This window comes from Schistocerca gregaria, chromosome 1, assembly GCF_023897955.1.
Source record: "Schistocerca gregaria isolate iqSchGreg1 chromosome 1, iqSchGreg1.2, whole genome shotgun sequence".
NCBI classification, from domain to species: Eukaryota; Metazoa; Arthropoda; class Insecta; order Orthoptera; family Acrididae; genus Schistocerca; species Schistocerca gregaria.
The window spans coordinates 710,081,202-710,097,364 of NC_064920.1; the positions used below are offsets into that span (position 1 = coordinate 710,081,202).

Consider the following 16,163-nt stretch of genomic DNA (forward strand, 5'->3'; position numbering starts at 1 on the left):
ACAGCGAGGTCCCGAGTTCGAGTCTCTGTCTGGCACGTAGTTTTAATTTGCCAGGAAGTTTCACATCTGAAGATGTTCTCTAAAGATGGGGAAGAAACGGCGAGTTTCTTAAGCATAGTCATGCGACGACCGTACAAAAGCTTTGAAAATTTTAAAGAGTGTAACATTCAAAATTTTCGCTTTAGTTTCATTTTACTTAAAAAAAATTGTGAGTCTTTTTAATGGATACCTTAAGTAAAAAAGTGAGTCTTTTGGTATTTTCCAATTCATGCACATTTTTCTCAGATGACAACAAGCATTAAACATAAACAATAGAAAAACAAACAACATTTGTTTAATTTAAATGCTCCCAGATTCCGTGTTGAAGAAAGTCTTAGCTGGGATATGCACACAGATAAATTATGTACGATCCTCGTACGTGATTTATCTGTTGTAAATGAAACTTTTCTACTATATTCGTACTTTTTTCAGTCACAATCAGACATATGGAATGGAGAAACACACCTGTAATATGCTAGACTAGCATAGGTCAACAACAACTGTAAATTTATGTTGTTGTCCCGTAGTTTAACAAACTATACAAAAATTTCCACTCAGTGTTGCTGAATAAGTTCAAAAGCGTAACAACAAAATAGGTAAAAGTAAAGCTATTAATACAGTAAAGAAATTACAAGAATATATGATGGATTACTTGATGTTTTGATATGGGAATGTACGAAACTATATACTGTAATAAGCTATAAAGATACAAGTGTAATATGTTGATTCATTTTTCCGTAATGAATTAGGAATATAAAGTTCATGACTGTTATTATTATTTGCAGATTATCTTGGAATAAGTAATTAATGTAATATGCTGATTCATTGTGGCAAACAGTATTATATTTGCAAACAAGGTCAATCTGTACAAACAATGATCTTTACTAAAGTTGTATCTTACATAAAAACCTTCTTGTAACGTATTTACGCAAGAATCCATATATGAATACCATACTAAAGTAGAGGTAACTGCACATGTCCATAAACTTTATACAACACCATTTGCATCTCAACATGTATAAGGTGAATAACTTTTCTATCATATTCCATTCCAACTCTGCCAAACCAGTGATGTCACTACCAACGAACATCATTATAGATTTACAGAAGACAATTTAAAGGTGAAACTTAATTGCATACACACTAGGCGATAGACAGTAACTTTCCACGGAATATCTGTGAACATTACTACATCCAACAACATGTATTATTATGCCACACACATACAGTAAAGAACGATTCAAACAGCAAACACCGGAGCCAAAGAAAATATTAAAAAGGACTTTTTCGTCTTAGTACTATCTATATCATCTGTCAACGTGTATTCATTCAGAAAAAAATGGGTGTTCATAAAATATTATCCGCCATCATTTTCAAATGGTGGACAAATATCTGACACCTCTTAGTCGTCTTGTTAATGTTGCAGTTCTTATTTCCGAGTTTGCTAACAAAAATGGAGAGGAATTCCATCTTCTGCAAGACACTTTTGTATTCTTGGTCTCACCCAGACCTGTTTCAGCAGTTTTTTAACTTTCTTCAGTGAGTTTAATCGTTTATTTTTCTTCTGCAAAATTGTTGTTTCATATTAACCTTAGAAGAAACTTTTGCTAAAACTATTTACATTAGTAAAATGGGTGCAAACTGTCAAATATTTTACACTGGTTTGCACACAGTACAGAGTTGAGACATGTATCACTGAAGCACTCTATGCTGTTTATTTGCGATATATCTAAAGGTTCTAATTTCGCAGTACATTTGGAAATAAAGTGAATGTATCACTTGTTTGCATACTTCACATGAACCTTTCATGTTTATGCTAGTAGCTCTAGCTCTACTACGCAACCTACAGCTTATCTTCTGCTAAAAGCAAAACGTTACTTTCTTATATTTGTTATGCAAATTTCGACCACAGCATCAAAAACTATAAATAACGCACTAAACAACACGACACATAGTGGTACTCGACCGGAAATGCATAATAAACAGAAAAATAAAGTAACGTTTTCTGCTTTCACATGACGTGTTGATGGTGCAATTATGCGCACAACAAAAGCTGCAGACTGAAGTCTTTTTTCCAGATATAAGATGTGGTTCGACCAGTTTAATTTGCTATGAAGGTACACACCCAAGAACTTAGCACAGTACTGTTACAAAAGACAAGAAAGAAAAGGTTCTCTCGTTAGAACCACGTAAAATTCGCGTAAGAGTCCACGCCGCCGTCTGTAGATGGATTTACCATTACTGATTTCATAAAAGTATATCTCTTAGTCAACAAAATGTGAGCAGGTCGCGACGTTTTCCTCACTAGTATAAACTACGTAGATATCCTCGGACAGCAATAATGGAAGCGAGAAATCAGTTAGCGGATACAGGGAATATAAAATTACCTAATTTCGCTACTGGCGTACTATTATTTGCACAGTAAAAGTGCGTAATAATAGTTTAGTCAAAGGTGCACAACTACTCGCCTTTCACGGCAAGTGAAATGGAACGTAGAGGGGTAGGGGTTGCTAATTACTCGGAGTGAGATAACGGTACGCCGCGACGAGTCGGGGGTGGGGGAGGGGGTTGCAGGACTCTGCAGCCGCCGCTCCGGCTGCCAGTCTGTGTTTGTCAGCCGCCCGCGCAAGACAGGAGCTCCGCAACAAGCAGAAGACGATGGACCGGCAGCCCGCGATGCTCTGCCGTTTGGCGCTCGGCGTAGGACGGCTCAGGAGGTTGGCCAGGGATGGGTGCAGCCCGCAAGGTAAATACCCACCATTCTGTCTTTGTTTGTCGTAACTGTCGCGGCATTAGTTAAGTGTCTGTGTAACGAAATACCCAGAAAAGATGTCTTTTTGGATGTGTGCGTTCAGGGAACCCCTCGCACTGGGTTACGCGTGGTTTGCTGCTAGGTTTTGAACTGCAGAACTTTTCAAAGAATCCATCGTTTGCTTAACAAAGCACACGAACTCTTCGGAAGATCCTAGGAGGCGTGATAGAGTCATGTGGGTTGTGTGACAAAACGCGTACTATACATTTTTGAGAAGGCATAAATCTAGCAGTTTGCTGGAGATACATGGCAACAAGTGTGTCATAAGGTGAGGTGAGCACACGACGTGTCCGGTTAGATGTGCAGAAATAAGCGGTTGGAAATTCACTTACTATTACAATGTATGGTACTGTGTTAAAACCACGTCCGGCTCTAGTTACTTTTCTCTGGGATAGAGTTGGTAACGTCTTAGTTACCGAAAATGATCAACACGAGAATAAAATTAGTGAAGAGAGAGAATTAATAAGTATCAACACGCAATACCCACAAATAAATTGATCTGCGAACTCGTCAGAAATTCGTGTTTCCTCCGCTAACTCCCTCAGTACCTCACGTTTATGATACAGCCACTGCACCTTTCATGAAACAGAAAATAGGGCAACTCATTTAAAAACGGTTGATAAATAGATGTAACTAGTACAATAAAAATTATTTAGGCTGCGAACTTATTAAATTCTTACAAATTGCTAAGCACTGTACACAGCTGAGAATGAGCTAGACCCTGACTGAGGTTCATATTCCGTATTACAAACACATAAAATCCGTAAGTTCATAGATTTCTTTTATAGCCCTACTATAAAATGGGCTATCAGACAGCTACACACTATTACGAGACGTCTTAAATGCACGTACCAAGCAGGTTTCCATAAGGTAATTTGTATGATTTGAGAGAATTCTCTTTGTGTGAAGTCCCAGTTTTTGTGAGTCTGCGGCTTTGCGTCATACGTCCTAGTGGTTGCAAAAACATGCGGTGTAGTAGTTTAAGTCTTCTCATATGTAGGTCATCACGTTTTTGCTATCTTTTGTAACTGTTGCGTACTTCGTGAGGTGGGAAAAAAGTTCATCATTTGACTCATTGGCAAGGCAGCACGAGCATTGTTGATACGGTGCACATTTTCGTAGTCGAAAAGATATAATAATGCTTTTATACTGCGCTGATGTGAAACCGCTACTAACGGAAGCAGAGGGAACTTCGTTGAAGTTTTGTCAAGCTACTTTCAGCATGAGACACCATCACCCGAATTATAGCGCGGAAAAAATTACTTCTTGTACGCTAAGTCTACCGCTGCCGATATGCAAACTTCAGTCAGTCAATGTTTATTGTCACATTGGTATACAAGCAGCTCTTAAGTAACTTCGTAGATTCGTCCCGACGGGGATTGCTTGGATTCTTAAGCTGCGTAGTAGCTTAGATCATATCAGCATTTCTGTTACAGTCTACTGTGTCAGTCATGTACTGGCACGTATGTAATAGTCATGTGCGCACATCTCGCAATTATCTCGTCAAAGAGTAGGTGGGTACTTGCAAGTAAAGTACCATTTGAAATCCTTTATTGATGTGATATTGTAACTTTCATTTGTTTAATTACTCTTTGCCCTTGCTAATGCTATTTTGAGGCAATATATATAACTCATACATACTGTATATACACTTCTTTTTACATTTCAATGAATTACACAAGAACGAATTCCTTTTCTTCCTCAGTTGAGTTCAGTAAATTGTTAAAAAATCTTTTGCATCCTACATCTGGAGCACCCAATGTCAGTTTGGGATTTAATTATTTTATGTAAAGGAGGTGTTTATCAGCCATAATCTTCTGAGATACACACAAGATGAGTGAATTCTTATGATGTTATGGTGTACAAAAGCTCGCCTACGGGACTATCTGGGTAGTTTTGTTATACACCTCACTACTTTTTTCTGAATGTCAAATATTCTTTTTAAGTAACTAGCTTGTACATTTTCCCGTATAGGGCCTGAGTAGACCATTCGTTGGAACACAAGTCCATAGAACTAGATCCAGAGAACATTATCATCTACAGCTTTTGCTTTATTGTGCACGAGGGGAAGGATGTTCTTTTGTTTTAGATACTTATCTGCTTTTCCAGTATTTGGGACTCCTTCCTTTGCAAGCTTGTCTTTTGTCTCAGGTGCACAGATAACTGTTGTGACGTTTGACATCTATAGTAAATTTCTGCTTCACACTGTCTAAGAAATGACATGTATAGAGGAGTAATAGTATTTGCCTAAGGAGGAACCTTATGTCATACAGTGGCTGACATTTTGTAACTCAGATCTGTAACTGCTTAAACTGTACTTCAAAATTCTTGCATTTATGTTTTATGTCTGTAAATGAATTCAGGTCTCATTCTCATTTTTCTGTACAACTCAGGTAAGAGAGCATTTTTCAATTGGGTTGAAAATAAATTATTTATTTTGTAATCTTGTATAGAATCACTACAGCTGCATTAGAGTAGACAATCGTATATGTTTACTTAAAAATGCCGATAATTATTACAACAGCACAACACATAGATGGCAATTTAATTTCGTTTCACTGCAATTTGTTGTTTCTGACATGGGGCAAAACTTCTTTCCTTGGCTGTCTCTCAATCCTGGATTTTCTAATGTATGAATGAAGAATATAAAGCTTCACACATGTTGCATACTTATTTCATTAAAATCAGCAGTATTATAATAACATGGTTTTATAAATTGCACCCTTGTCGTTGTTCAGAAAGTTGGCCAACACTTCTCTAAAGACGACCCAAGCTTATTTTGGGGTGGTGCATCTCAGTCATTACAAATGGAACCCTTACAGAATCACATTGCTGTCCGCCTGTTAAGACCCCTTTTTTGCAGGAGCGGGTAGAGGTATCAAGCTGAAATTTATTTCACATACTAAGGAGCGTGATCAATTGGCAGCTGGGAAGTTTAAGCCACTAATACAGTGCAATCACAAGACACAGCCATTTATGTTACATATTTCCATACTTCGAAACTCATTCGTCAATATTTACAGGGTACTTCCCGTTGACCTAGAGTCACAAATTTCAACACGAAACAAGGTCTACAGTACAAGTAAAGAAAAAAAAATGTAAAAATTGTTAATCTGTAATTATATCACACAATTTTTTTTCCAATTTGTTGCACATCTGTGTGTCCATCAGTTAAGACTCCTTTTTTTCCAGCAACAACATGACATTGAAATTTATGACAGGTACCAAGGTCCACTGTCCCTTGGTGGGAAAAAACTTAGGCTTCTAAGTCAATGCAATCAAAAGAACAGTTAGGGGTTCTCAAGTTGAAATTTATGTCAAATACTACTATCTACAGTACCTTGAGGTGTAAATAATTTAAGCTTCTAAGTCAATGCAGTCAAAATATATGGCTACATATGTCATTCATCAGAGCTATTTATATATATGTTGGGCAGGGTGGGTTAGTAGTAAAGTGTATGCCTGGAAACCAAGAGGTTGCAGGACCAAATCCCAGTCAGACTATCGGTTTTTCAGTCTTTGTTTTAATCCATTGTTCATCTGTGTGAGTCGCAGGAACGATGTGGTTTGGATTCCACATCAAACTGTAGGTCACCTTACCCTGGTTGGATAATGGAGAAGATCGGCAGGTTGGGAATACGCAAGTCGCTGACCTGGTGTCCAATACAAAAACTTGCATCAGCCCATTCAACCATATGACATTATTTTCTATATGCATAATTTCCCTGGACTCGCATTTGGGAGGACGACGGTTCAATCCCGCATCCGGCCATCCTGATTTAGGTTTTCCATGATTTCCCTAAATCGCACCAGGCAAATACCAGGATGGTTCCTTTCAAAGGGCACGGCTGACTTCCTTTCCCATCCTTCCCTCATCCGATGAGACCGATGACCTCGCTGTCTGGTCTCCTTCCCCAAACCAACCAACCAACCTACTTAACAGCCAGATGTGTGTGGCAACTGTGGTTCAGCTATCTCATCTTATTAGAATAAAATTACCCTTGCTTGCAATTCTCTCTGTGGAACATAGGTTTCAATAAATAATGAGTTAACTTGGTCTGTGGAAAAAACTGTACCATACAGAAAAACATTAATACCAAATCTGAAATCAGCATAAAGATTATTCCAAGAAAAACAAAATTAATGCGAAGGTCAAAAATCCTGATGCAGAGTGTGATACAGCCCCCCTACTACGTCTAATTTCTGTGCACTGTTTCCTATTCATAATGCATGATTAATGATGTCATAGCATTTCCCACAAATCCCATACTGATACAGTTCCTCCATTACTTTGGAATGATTCAAACAGTCAATAGGTCCATGAAAATCCTCTAAGTCTTCTTTTGGCTGTTACTGAACTCAGAGTATGTTCGACTAAAGAAATCTGTTGAAACCATTATTATTGACTTCCCTTCTCTGAAACCATGCTGGGACAGGTGTAATATTTTAAATTTAGATATAAAACTTGCAGTTCTACTTTTTGCCATCATTCACATACTTTTGCAAAAGCAGATCAATAACACTGCCTTTCAGTTTCCCAATTTACTTCTTTACTGTTTCTTAAATAGTGGATTTGCTTTATTCATTTATTAGATGATACATAACACTGTCTATGGCACATGAATGTTTGATTTTTCCTTATTATGTTTGAATTTTTTTATCAGGACTGGGTTGGATGCAGTAGCTGCTGGCCAAGCATATGTATACAGTATTTTTATCTGAGTGGTAATACTAAAGGTGGATATATTGTAGAAAGCAGATATCAATATTCTGCTCAGTTCACACCATTATAATATCATAACCAATTCAGTTTTTGTCAAAACGTCTCTTAACAACAAACCCCTTTATGCAAAACATATCTTGCTACACCCATGTAGTTTACCACATTTATTGCAATTGCTTGAGTGCAATTATACTAATTGTCCAATGATTATCACAAACAATTGTACTATTTGATCTGAAAAATGACTTCAATATGACTTCCTTCCTCTGTTACAGCACTAGAATCTCAGAACATCACGGTTAAAATGCAAGTTATTGAACTTCTCTGTGCTGTGTGCGTATATTCTTCGAAAGGACATGAAATGGCTCTTCATGCTGTACGGCACTTCAAGGTAAATATTTTGTTCTTCCATTTAGGCATTCAGTAATCATGAGGTTAGAAAGCAAACCAGCCTTAAGTCAGTCAGTTGGTCAACATGATGTCGCTAAGAAGTACATAGGTTTAAAGTAACTGCCATTCCATTATTTTATGAGTTCCCTGCAAAGAACAAATTATCAAGGCACCATGTCTTCTAACTGCATATGACAAGTTATGATTCATGATCAAAAGAAATATTTTTCCTTCTGTGCACAGGTTACTTGTGATCAGAAGCATGGGTTTGACATAATAATGAGTGAACTTCGCAACACAAAAAATGTCGAATATCAGACAAGGCTGCTTTCTTTCATAAACTGCCTAACACTGGGCTGCCACAATGTCCACAAGCGTGTGCAGATCAGGAATGAATTCCTTGGTGAGTAATTATTTATTCGCATTTCTAGCTGCCATTGCTGTACAGTGAATGTGAGGTTTAAAAGAGCTGTAAAGAATTACCAATAAAAATTCATAGTATTATTACCCTGTTTGTTATCTCAAAACTGAAAAATGTTACATCTAAAACACATACAATATGTTGCGTATTCCTAGGTCGTGGGCTTGGATCAATCCTGAGTTCACTAAGTGCAACTGCTAATAAGGAGCTACAGATGCAAGTTTCGGCATTCATTGATTACCAGCATAGAGATGAGATGGAACTAGAATCAACAAAACAACTAACTCATCATCAGTTGTTTGAAACAATATTCGAAAAGGTACGCATTATTGTCCTTATTGCTACTGATAAACAGAAATACTAGTAGTTAGTGTGTGTAACTTCCATTAGCAGAAGTACCCATGTGTATTGTGCTACAAAGAGAACAGTAAAGAATTATTTTTTTTTTTGTGTCTGTTAACAGATAGCAGATACACCACATGCTGTCAGGTTCTACTCCATGCTACAAAACCTTGCAAAGCTAGACCCAACAAATCCAAATATGTAAGTTATCAGAGCTTAAATTACAATGGAAATACTTGGCATAATGATTACCATATGATAAGTATAACTACGCATGCTATAACTGTAACCCTCTGATATGTGTATGTATTATATTACTACACCTTTCAAGTAAGATAAAGAAGAAATTTATATGATTTCAGGGACAGAGTGTGGGAAGCACTTGACTCACTTTCATCTGAAGCTATAAAACCTGGGTTTTCTATCCACAAAAAGCCAGCACACACTCAAAGATATCATGAAAGAAGAGCTGACAGTATTAACAAAACACACTCTTGTGATATCCTTAATACAAGAACAGTGTCTACGCAGACCGAGATGGAATATACCAGAGAAGTAAAGCAACTTTGTGATAATGAGAAACAGCATCAGTTGTCACCATCAGAAGCAAAACTGTCATTCCCAGCACCGCCTCCTCTTCCTCCTCCTCCTCCTTGTCTGCCACTACCACTTATTACAGTGGTGTCATCAGCTATTCCATCAGCTTCAGCGGTGCCGTCACCTTCATCACTTGCAGGTTACAGTTCTCAACACAATAATCATGTGCCTCCACCTCCTCCAGTTCCCAATAGTGGTATCTTTGAAACACCTATGTTACATAGGAGACATTCACTTCCAGCACATTTACCAGATTCTACAAGTTTGTGGACAGCAGTAAAAGACAAGTCTAATACACTACCACTGCCCAAGCGGAAGATGAAAACCCTAAGCTGGACAAAGATTCCAGTCTCTATGATAGGTAAGAAAAATGTTGATTTACTCACTTTATGGTAGTATTCAGTTTGTTACAGGTGTAATAAATGCAGGATATATAGACAAATTTTAGGTATGATCTATATAACATGTACTAATAACCATACTGACAGCAGTATGTTTGGTGATTTTATTCATATTCTGTAGGTAAACACAGAATTTTGATTGTTTACTGCTGGCAAACAGTTCTAACAGAAGTCTAATTCTTTGCAGGTGAATCAGTATGGACTGAAATGCAGAGCGAAGCAAAGAGTCTTAGAGTTGATTTCAAGCAAATGGAAGAACTATTCTGTCAGAAAACTGCTACTGTGAAACATCGAAAGTCTTCTCCAGTAACACTTCCATCACCAATAACTCCCAAGATCACTTTATTGGAAACCAAGAGAGATTTGGCAGTAAACATTTATCTAAAACAGTTCAAATTGGGAGGAAAAGCACTCATAGAAGTTATAAAGAACCTTAAAGGAGGTGATATAGGTCCTGAGAAACTGAAAGCTCTATTGCCACTACTTCCCACAGAAAAAGAGGTAGGCCTAATGTAAGACAGTTTTAATTTTAGATCATAGTAATTAACACAATTAAAACACAATACATTCTGTTCCGGGGAGCTCAAAAATTATACATTAACTGAATGGTTTGTCTTATCTGTTACAGCTGACTTCAGTCAGATCCTATTCTGGAGATCTGGATCGTTTAGGAGAGGCAGAGAAATTTTATCTTCAGCTATCAGAAGTACCTTCCTTTGCCCTCAGGATTAGGGCAATGTTGCTTGTAAGTAGAAACTCATGTTTCCATTATCAACATGATACTGCCAAAACAATAATAATAATATATCCTGATTTATTTCTGTGCATCAATTAATTTGCAGAAAGAAGAGTTTCCTTTAAGAACATCTGAACTGAAAGAACAACTAAATGCCGTTGCAGATGCATGCAATAAGCTGAAGGCTAATAAACGTTTGAAAGAATTTCTGGCACTAGTACTTCAACTTGGAAACTACATAAATGCTGTAAGTATTCCTAACATGAAGCTTTTGTGAGAAGTATATTGATAGGTTGAAAAAGGGAAAAAATGTAAGGTGCTGTGTGTTTGTTCCAGGGAAGCTATGCCAGCAATGCAGCAGGCTTTACACTCAGTACACTACCAAAGCTCCTAGAAATAAAAGCAAACAAACCAAGGCTGACATTCTTGCACTATGTGGTAGAAGTTGCAGAAGCTAACAATAAGGAAATATTACAATTCACAGAAGATACGAGTAACATGAAAGAAATGGCAAGGTAAGAGTCTGTTACAGTCATAACATGAAAACTTGCAATGTTTGGGGCTCTTGATTCTAGTACAAATAAGAGCATTAGTTAATTAAGTGTGCCTATGCCTTATTTTCTGCTTTGTGTGTGTTTATTTTTTATCATATTGACACTAGAGTCTTCTAATATACAATATACTTGAAGCCTTTTTCATCTTCTCCATACCTTTACCACAATATCCATTGATTTTTTTGACCTAAATAATACAAATTTTGACAGACATAATTTTCAACCTTGCTCTTGCAATTTATCTGTATGTTTCTCAAAAGATACATATCTGCCACCTGCCATTTCCCCCTAACCACTCTTATATTTATAAGTTTTAGCAAAGAGTTGAAAAGGACCCACTTTTCTTGGTCCAATTTTTACATTTGTTTACTGAATTGGAAATAAATTTGTAATTAAGTATCTCATTTGTACAACATTTCATTTTATCAATGGATATTGTTATAATCTAAAAAGTAAAGTAAAGGTATATGGCATAAATAGCAGGGAGGTCATGAAGGGCAGGTATCCTTCCTTCACAAAGTATGAGAGCCGTGTGCGTCAGCCTGTCTGTTAAGTGTAGGCGGCTGTAGTATTTATCTGCTGACCCTGGGTCAGTGAATCTCAAGTAAAATGTCTCCTGTGTACAGGAATATACAGGGTGATTACAATTAAAGTTAAGGTTTCAAAACCACCAAAGAAATAAACACCACTGGTCGGAATGACATCAAATTGCAATGTAATGTTATTGGACAATGGGGAAAATGTAAGGCAGAAGGAAAATAAACAGTTGCAAAATGTAGCAATAGGTGGCACTGTAAGCATCATAAATTTAATAGTGGTTGACTACAAATGACAAATTAATCATACAAAAATGTCTAAGGTATATGTTGGTCATTAAACAAACTGTACTACTCAGTGTGTATGGGTGTACAGGTGTGATACTGATAGTTACGTAAGCCCATCCACCACAGTAAGCCCATCCACCACAGTAAGATTGTATTGCATAGGACGGGAGAAATCAGTATAAAAAGCATTTTTTTCTTCTGCCCTATGTTTTGCCCCTTCTCTGAATCTATTCCATTGCATTTTGATGTCATGCTGGCAAGTGGTTTATTTCTACAACACTCTGAAAGTCTAACTTTAATTATAATCACCCTGTACATATTGGGTGTACAAGTACACATTGTTGACAACATAAGCAAGTTTGGGTCAGATAGCCAAATAGCAAAGCGACCACTTGCAATAAGCAGGAAATCTGGATTCAAGTTCAGGTGCAGCACAAATTTTCATTGTTGTCATTCCACTCCACAGCTGATAGTTTCCACATTCAGAACTGCAAATACATTTCTTGTATTTCATTAGGGCTGTAGTTGCTACTGTGTCAGTTTCTTCTGAAATGTACGTGTGTCTAAAGGAACATAGCATCATAATTCGGAATAACACAGGCATTGCAATATCATATTTATCCCCTGACAGTTTTAAAGAAACTTTCAAGTAAAATGTATCCCTTGTACGGGATACACATAGTGGATGTACAAGTACATGTTGTAGACAGATTGTTGATGAAAAATGCATGTTTAGGAATGGCTGTGTGCTATCAGTATAGTCATGATGCCGTTTCCATTTGTTTCTACTTATGAATAATACACACCATTTGGAAACACTCATTAACATTAATATTCAAGAATATCTGTAGAAACTCTAGAAAATCAAAGAACAATATTCATGCTTTTTTTTTAATTACATTGATATGAAATAGCGAGATGCTCTAGTGACCCACATAATGTGAAGATGAACACTTCAAACACTCTTATCTCCACGACAGCAGCTGGTACCACTGCATAATGAACATATAATAACTGAAATGCAAAATAGGTGAACCAAGGGTAGACACTATTTGATATTTCAACATATACTGGTCTTGTACAGAACTTGCATCAAGAGTGCTCATCACTACATAATGACATATTAACAAAAAGGTTGTGTTTATAAAATAAATAACAAAATAATCACTTCCAAACAGAATGTCTGAATTAAAGATGGTTTACAATGTCTCAGGATATCAGTGGAGCTGCTCCAGGAAGAAGTGATGAAAGTTATCAGCGATGTCAAACATGTTACATCACAGCTGAAGGAAGATACAAGTGGAATCAGGGTGCAGTTCAAAGGTAATGAACACAACTTCCGGCACTGTTAATTTAAATAACCTTGTTCCATAAATAAATACTTCTTTATCCCATAGTCTCCAATCATGATATAAAATAGATCTACAAATTATTCTCACTTTAGAATTTGTGCTTGCTATTGTTAAAATCTGTTTTGCTCTCCTTTCCACAGATTTCTTTAAGGCTGCCTTGAAATGCAGTAATGAACTTCAGCAGGCTATGAATAAGGTGAAGGCTTGTACTCATGCTTTAGCCAAACATTTCTGTGAAGATCCTAAGAAATTCAAGCCAGAAGAATGTTTCCATTTGTTTGCTGAGTTTTTTACCATAATTCAGAGAGTTCGACTGGTGAGTTTCTGAGGTTAATTTTGACACTTTCCTTTATATTATCATTTGCCATTTCCGTTACATTTTCAGTCTGTAAAATAGTGATATTTGTAGCCATCAGAAGCTGGAACAATGCTGGAATGGTGCAATTGTTGATCATTTAAGGTATTAGGAAGTAGACATGGAATATTGAATGTGCCATTCCAAAAGCCAACTGCATAATAATGTCGTTTTGCTCTGATATTCTCAGATATCAGTCAGTTTTACTGACACAGTTAATTTTGTTCAACAGATTTAATTTATTGTTTTAAGTAAGAAGTAAAACAATGCTTACCCATATAAATTTGTATCTGACTAACAGTACTTAATACTGAAAATGCAAATTTTGCAACAGGAAAATGAAGAGAAAAGGATTGCAGAACAACAGCAAATTCAAGAGCAGATGGAAACAAACAAACTAACTGGAAACGGAGGTAGCGGCAGAAAAAAGTTTTTACCACATCAACAATATATTGCAGCTAAACAGATTTTAAGGGATATTTGCAGTAAAAATTTCAAATTACGTCGAACTGAAGCTCAGTACTGAAAATTTAGTGCTATGAAGTGGAAATTTGTACTGAATCATTGCGAAAAATGATGTGTGAATTAATCTCATAAGTATGTAACTGACATGTTCCTTCGTACCTAGGACAAGGCAGATTTAATGTCATGGCTCAGTAGCTCTTTATTATCAGTGGTGCTTAATCTACTATTTTAATGTGTTTTGCAAACATGACTTGTCCATATATGTAAATGACTTTATAAATAATTTTTTTTAATAATTAAATGATAGAATCAATGTTCATCTATTTCTTTTAGGGTAATTTTCAAAGAAATTCATCACATCCTTTCTTTCCCAGTATTGTACACAACTCTCATGCACACCATTAATGCAAACCAATCAAAAGTATTGAACTATCAAAGATAAGTAAATACATCAGCTACTGAGTCACATTTAATTATTTGGAATTTATAGATGGGAGCATATAAAGCAACAGCTTCACCTTTAAATTATTAATGTCATTAACAATGCTGGAGTCCACACAAATCAAAAAATGTTGAGCACAAATAATTCAGGTTTAATGAATATGTCACTATCAAACACTTACTGGCTATCATAGTCACTTTATGGAAACCCTCACTACAGAAGAAAAGGTGTCAACAAAATGAAAAGAAAACCATTGTTATGCAATACTTATTCTATGACAAACACATAGTGATAGTTTGTAATTCTTTTTTAGCTTTAACATTGGTTGTGTCATCAAAACTCAATATGTAATACGATAAATATCATTTTGCTTATATATGTTCCACAATTATGATGCCAATTGATTAGTTATTAGGTACCACATTTTCTTAGAGTAAAGTGAGAAATATTCGGGAATGCTATTAGGGACAACCTTAAAAACATCACAAATTTCATTTGGCAAATCCATAGAGTAACTAAAAATTCATTGTCCATATCTTTACAGCAATGGTGGAACTATCCTTGGTATTTAACAGCCATATTGTTGACACACATTCAGATCTTATCTGGTTGTGTCTGATCTGAAAGTTCTGTAATCCCTTCATCATAAGAATAAAGCTGACGTAAAAAAAAAACACACACACACACACACACACAAACGCGATGATTGGTCACAAGTCGTAGCACACGTATACTGATGGTGTTATGCTCTTGTAAGTAGGTCCAAGTTATGTATTAGATATCTTATTACTAAGTTATGTTCAATGAAACTTTAAGATATTCAAATGTACTAACAGCCATCAATGCTTTTGTTAATCACGCTTTAAAAATCATGTACAGTCACAACCATACAGCATTGTGCTCTGATTGTCACACTGTTAATGTGCAGCATGAAAATGGTTGAGGCAGCTTTCTATTTTGTAGTTAAACAGAGGGTGGAACATAGATTAAAAGTGCCGAGAAATAGGCTGTTCTTCTTGTTTTTCTTTAATTTACAGAGATAATCAGCTTTGAAGTTTTGCCAGAGTTGTAAACAATGCAGTTATTAACAAAGCCACATTGAACGTGTAGCGCAGTCGGTAGCGGGAATGGCGTTCTTCGTGCATCGGCCCAAATCTCCCTGGTATAAATTTTTTTTCTCGGTCAGTTTGAGATAGCTACATCTCATAATTATAGAAGTCTCTATTTTTATGAATTATGCATGTCTTCTGGTTTCCAATTACATTCTGGATGCGAAATTCCTGTATCCATTTCAAATATAAATTCTTAATTATCGATGTTTTACGAAAGACTGTTAATAAAAAGTAGTTTAAATTATGAAAACATAACAATTCAATTTTAAAGGCATAAATGAAAGACGAAATCCCTTTTATTTGAACTATGTCCATCGTTTTATACCACAGAGGTAAATAAGTGTTGTAGAACATGAAAAATAAATCAGTTTCACAGCATCGAGCATGTTATACCAGGTGATAAAACCATGGAATAATGTAGATAGAGAGGTAAAAATTTTCACACATGCTTGGATTGACATGGGGTTTTATTAGAACAAAAAAAAAAAAAAAAAAAAAACACCCCGTATTGGTAGATGCGTGAAAGATCTCTTGCGCGCGTCGTTTGATGATGATTGTGTGCTCAGCCACCACTTTCATCATGCTTGGCCTCCTAGGC

General features: G+C 36.3%; 1 protein-coding gene across 1 annotated transcript; it reads left to right on the top strand.

Annotated features, from left to right (window-relative positions):
* The first annotated feature begins 2,682 nt into the window (after positions 1-2,682).
* LOC126365792 (inverted formin-2-like) lies at positions 2,683-14,259 on the top strand. The gene is made up of 13 exons (XM_050008372.1): positions 2,683-2,785; positions 7,850-7,965; positions 8,208-8,367; positions 8,541-8,704; positions 8,849-8,928; positions 9,090-9,685; positions 9,913-10,226; positions 10,354-10,470; positions 10,568-10,708; positions 10,798-10,976; positions 13,053-13,162; positions 13,332-13,507; positions 13,881-14,259. The coding sequence occupies exons 1-13, from the start codon at positions 2,698-2,700 to the stop codon at positions 14,070-14,072; spliced, it is 2,433 nt and encodes an 810-aa protein (XP_049864329.1). The 5' UTR covers positions 2,683-2,697; the 3' UTR covers positions 14,073-14,259.
* Positions 14,260-16,163: the final 1,904 nt, after the last annotated feature.

Bases quoted from the DNA above. Each gene is read 5' to 3' on its own strand.
- LOC126365792 (XM_050008372.1), top strand. From the start codon at position 2,698: ATGGACCGGCAGCCCGCGATGCTCTGCCGTTTGGCGCTCGGCGTAGGA. The intron at 10,471-10,567 runs GTAAGTAGAAAC...ATTAATTTGCAG, and splicing joins GGATTAGGGCAATGTTGCTT to AAAGAAGAGTTTCCTTTAAG. The intron at 13,508-13,880 runs GTGAGTTTCTGA...ATTTTGCAACAG, and splicing joins TAATTCAGAGAGTTCGACTG to GAAAATGAAGAGAAAAGGAT.